This window comes from Papaver somniferum, chromosome 1 (assembly GCF_003573695.1).
Source record: "Papaver somniferum cultivar HN1 chromosome 1, ASM357369v1, whole genome shotgun sequence".
NCBI classification, from domain to species: Eukaryota; Viridiplantae; Streptophyta; class Magnoliopsida; order Ranunculales; family Papaveraceae; genus Papaver; species Papaver somniferum.
The window spans coordinates 240,150,353-240,154,831 of NC_039358.1; the positions used below are offsets into that span (position 1 = coordinate 240,150,353).

Sequence of the window (4,479 nt, forward strand, 5' to 3'; positions counted from 1 at the left end):
AAAGAAAAAACAGTCACCACCACTACAACCAAAATATAGTAAAATATACCACAGAATATCTATCTATATCTATCTATCCAGATAGAACAAATTCTCTCCACCACCCACTCCTTCCTGATTTTTCCCACTATCCAAACCTTAGCTTTTAAGTTAAAGCAAACAGCAGAGAGTCAGTCATTGAATCAAAAAAAAAAACAGAGAAACAGAATTCATGTCATATTTTGGTAAGAGTGTTGAGTAGTAGTACCAACATTAAAAATGGTAGAGAGACAAAGGACAAAAATAGAATGACATTATACATTTATTTCACTTGCAACCAAATTTCTGTTACAACCAACATTTAAAGAAATTTTTTTTCTGTACACAGCCACATTCTCTTGATCATATCTTCTCTTTTCCATCACCAAGAAGATGATGATGATGATAATTTTATATCTACACATACAAACCCCACCAACCCCGACAAAACAGAAAGAAAAACTCAAAGAAACAAAAAACAAAAAATCTCTATCTATTTTTACCGCAACAAAAACAAAAATATTATCTACTGATGGAGTAAGAACGAGTGCACACACCTTGAAGTGTTTCGTTGAACAAGCTGGAGAACATTGTCATGGACTGGAACACGCCTGGCAGACCTGTTTGTATGTTGTTCAGTGTCATTGCTCGTGTTACCTCGACTGCCTTGGCATATTTTGTCATTTCGTCTTCTACTTTTCTTTGACACGCTGCAAGGTCCATCTTCTTCTCTGAAAGTGGGTCTCGTGCGTCAAAAACTTGGGGTCCGCCATCCGATTGTCTTCCACTATCCGGCATTGCAATCCCGACCATGGAATAAGATTGGTAGAATTTCTTTTCGATGGTTCGAAGGGACGAAGCCTTCTTTTCAAGCTCCTTTACAGCTATCTCTCCCCGCTTTTTGACTTTGAGTTCTTCTGTCTGTTTTGTTGTAATCACGTGGACCACGTTGACGAAACTCTTTATGGACTCAGAGGCAACTGTGTCAGGGAGTCGATCTAGGGCTTGTTTCCATTCGTCGAGGAATGCAAAGAGATTAGCAGGGTTTGTGGTAGGTTCAGTGGTGGTGATGTCCTTGATGGGCTGAAGGCTGAGCTTGATCCAACTGTGAAGGGACTGAATGTAATCACGTTGGTATTTTATGAGGCGGCAAAAGCTAGAGTGCCAAGAGGAGACGGCTGATTCAAGATGACGGGTTGCTTGTCGGTGCAGCTCAGTGGTCGACTCTCCTTTGTCTGCTCTGTTTATGAGGCCGCGTACTTGTTGAACAATGTTATTCTGGAGTTCATGATAATGATTCATTGACCTCCACATGTACATTAACCTGCATTTCAGAATTTCATGGCATAAATAAGCAATTTCTTATCACTTAGCACATGGTTAATGACAAGCTGAAGAACAGTTCGAAGTCTCTGATGTGAGTTTTGTGACTTATCAACACAAATCAAACACCCATTGTTGATAACATCGAGTTTTACTAGCTACGAAGGTAGGTCAACCTATACAGGGTTGATGACCAAACAAGAATAAAGATATTAGGACACCTAGGAGAATGTAATCTGGCAAAAGTCATGCATATTGTGACAAATGAAATTCTTAAGCATGAGATCTATCTAATTTTCAAGGTTGGGTAGGCTACAAACACTTCACAATTCAGATGCAAGCAACAACCGGACACTGGCAGCATGTAGATTAAAGCAAAAATGGAACAAGGAGAATTGAGTTACCCGTGGCATATCTCAACAAGTTGAGGAGTGAGCTCAGTGTCCCTAACTTGGACGATAGCTGATGAAGTAGTGGACACAGACTGTGATGTTACCAAAATCATAGACTGCAGCTTTTTTATGGATGCCTTTGTCTTGTCCAATTTAGCTTCTCCACCTCCCCTGTATTCCAAAGATTGCAACGTCGATAGCTTCTTCTCATGCTCAATATTTGCCCCTTCACGAGCCTAAAAATCAAGCAACATATAACACATATAAGCAACCTCCAATGCTCCAGCTTACATTGAAACTCGACAAGACACCTAATGGCTTCACAAGCCAATTAAAATCTGAATTATCAAAAGTCAAATTGCCAATTTACAATGAATTCAATGTTCAATATCCTAGTGGTTGTCAATTTTGTGTCACAGACAAGCAGTAGAATCATGCATACCTTAACTTCCTGGTATAGCTTCTTCTCCCAAGCCAAGAGTTGCTCCAATGTTGAGAAGTGACTCTTTGGACCTTGCTCCACGAGAGCGCCAGTATCCAGTCGATACTTAATCTCCAATGGAGGTTTCGAAGTCCAGCTTGAACTCAAATTTGTCAAAAGACTATTTGAATGATACACAGTTTCTGTTCAGCAAAATGTGAAACCCCAATCAATCCTAAGACAAAATTAACCTTAAATTTCATTCAAAAACATAACACTAATCATGAATTTCTTGCCAACTTACTCTTCAATTGGCGGAAACTCCGGTCGAGCTGGGCACGACTAATTTCAAGCAGATCTGAGACAGGCTCACCAGCAACAGCAGCTTTCTCAAAATACTCTTTGATACAAGCAGCAATTTCAGCAAGATCTTTATGTCTAACCACCAATTTCATATCTGCTATCTCACCACCACCACCCCCACCGCCACCGCCGCCATGATTATGAACAGACTTATTCCCCATATTCCAACTAACAGAAGATCCAGCATCAAAATCAGATTTCTGATCAAATTGAGCATGCCCCATTGATTTATTCCCTACACCATTATGAACAGATGAACCAAAATTTGATCTAGAACCCATTTCAGATCTTGATTCTAAATCTTCTTCATCGTCGTCATCGTTCTCATCATCAGTATCTGAACTTGTTGTACTGTAATGATCTCCCCATTCACTACACTGCACTTCCTCCCTTTCTTCTTCCTCCAACTCCTCCTTCAGATGATGATGTTGCTGCTGCTGCTGCTTTGAATAAACACTACTTGACATTTTCGATTGATTATCCTCCTCCTCCTCAAGATGAGAATTCTTTCTGAAGAAATCAGAACCAGGAGGTGAAGGTGGATAGAAATTCTCCCAATTCCACACTGAAGAAGCTTGTGATTGAGTCTCTGAGTAATTCGATTCAACCCCAAATTGAGATTTCTTCTTAATAACCTTCTTCTTCATACCATTAGGTGTAAAATTAGGGCTTGATTCAGACAAAATATGAGGTACTTTAGACCTAGTAATCGTCGGTGAAGAAGACTCATCGTTCTCTTCAAAATAAGAGTACCCCTTCAACGGCGAAGAATGGGTTTTCGTTAATTTCGGTGTCTGAGTCACAAAATCAGAGTTCTGGTAAGAGATTGAAGACTGTGTTCTTGTCAAATTAGGGTTGAACGGAGGAGGGGGATCTTTATGAGTAAATGAAGTGGGGTTTTTAGTGTGGAGAAACACAGTTGGGGTTTGATTAGAAACGGAAAGTGGTTCACCGGAAGCAAATTCAAGTAAAGCGGAGCCGGTTAATCGGAGTGAACGGAGATAATCAGAGTGGGCAGCTGATAAATGATGTCTTGCATTAACTGCGTCTTTGATTAATCTTTTTCGTTCTTTGCAGCGACGGACTGTGTCTTCATTGTCTAGTTTTGATGCTGTACATCCACCCATTGATGATGATGAAGACGAGGGATGATTTTTTGAGTTTGGGTTTTGAGAGAGAGTTGCAGAGGAAGTAGAAGAAGAGTTTACTGCTTCTACATTAGAGAGACAAGTTCTTACAGAGAGTGTGTGAAGTGAAGCGATGAGAAAAGAGTTTTTTGCTTTATTCTTTTTTTCTCCACAAAGAAAGAAAATACTTTATTTTTTCTTTCTATGCTCTGTTTGACTACTAGTCTACTTTGTTGTATTCATTGTAGTCTACTTGCTAGTATTGTACTACAGAATACTGTAGGCTTTCAACACTTTGGGAAACCTACTTGCTCCATAAAAAAAATACATGGGTGGTATTGCACTTTGGATTACCTACTTGGTTCACCCTTTTTGCTTGTTTTGACCCGACTCGCGATGACTCGAGTCAGATGTCAGATCGCTTGTATTTTGTTTTTCAGATGTCCGATTTGGTTCATACATCTGATTTTGAGGTGATATAAGTTTGTGTCATGTGTCGACTCATGTGTATTTTCAGTTTTCTGATATCTGGCTCAGTGTTTGGCTCAACTTATACATTTGTGTTGGATATATATCTAACTGAATTTTTAGAAAAAAAAATTTAATGACCTGATTATTTAACAAGTTTTAGGTCAGACTTAATAGATCAGAGTTAATTATGATGAGTATGGTTCGGTGAGCATGATTGATTCCTAAATCCCAACGATCAATTGAGTAAATTTTATGATTCAATGGATTTTACAGTGACATGCTGAATTCTTTGGGTGATTTGTATGAAATTTTTGTGTTGTCGATCATTTTCTTTATGGTAACTTAAAATGCAAAATCATGCCAC

The 4,479-nt window shown here is 39.1% G+C and overlaps 1 protein-coding gene across 1 annotated transcript; it reads right to left on the reverse strand.

Annotated features, from left to right (window-relative positions):
- Positions 1–274: 274 nt before the first annotated feature.
- On the reverse strand, positions 275–3,791 carry LOC113321378 (nitrate regulatory gene2 protein-like). Its single transcript, XM_026569291.1, has 4 exons — positions 2,459–3,791; positions 2,176–2,357; positions 1,746–1,969; positions 275–1,342 (listed from the first exon to the last, which is right to left on the reverse strand). Exons 1-4 carry the CDS (start codon positions 3,642–3,644, stop codon positions 541–543), a joined length of 2,394 nt encoding a protein of 797 aa, XP_026425076.1. The 5' UTR covers positions 3,645–3,791; the 3' UTR covers positions 275–540.
- Positions 3,792–4,479: the final 688 nt, after the last annotated feature.

Excerpts from the sequence above, each read along its gene's own strand:
- LOC113321378 (XM_026569291.1), bottom strand. The coding sequence starts at position 3,644 with ATGGGTGGATGTACAGCATCAAAACTAGACAATGAAGACACAGTCCGT. Across the intron at positions 2,358-2,458 it reads GAGTTTCCGCCAATTGAAGA|AAACTGTGTATCATTCAAAT; the intron begins GTAAGTTGGCAA and ends TTTGCTGAACAG. Across the intron at positions 1,343-1,745 it reads CTTGTTGAGATATGCCACGG|GTTAATGTACATGTGGAGGT; the intron begins GTAACTCAATTC and ends TCTGAAATGCAG.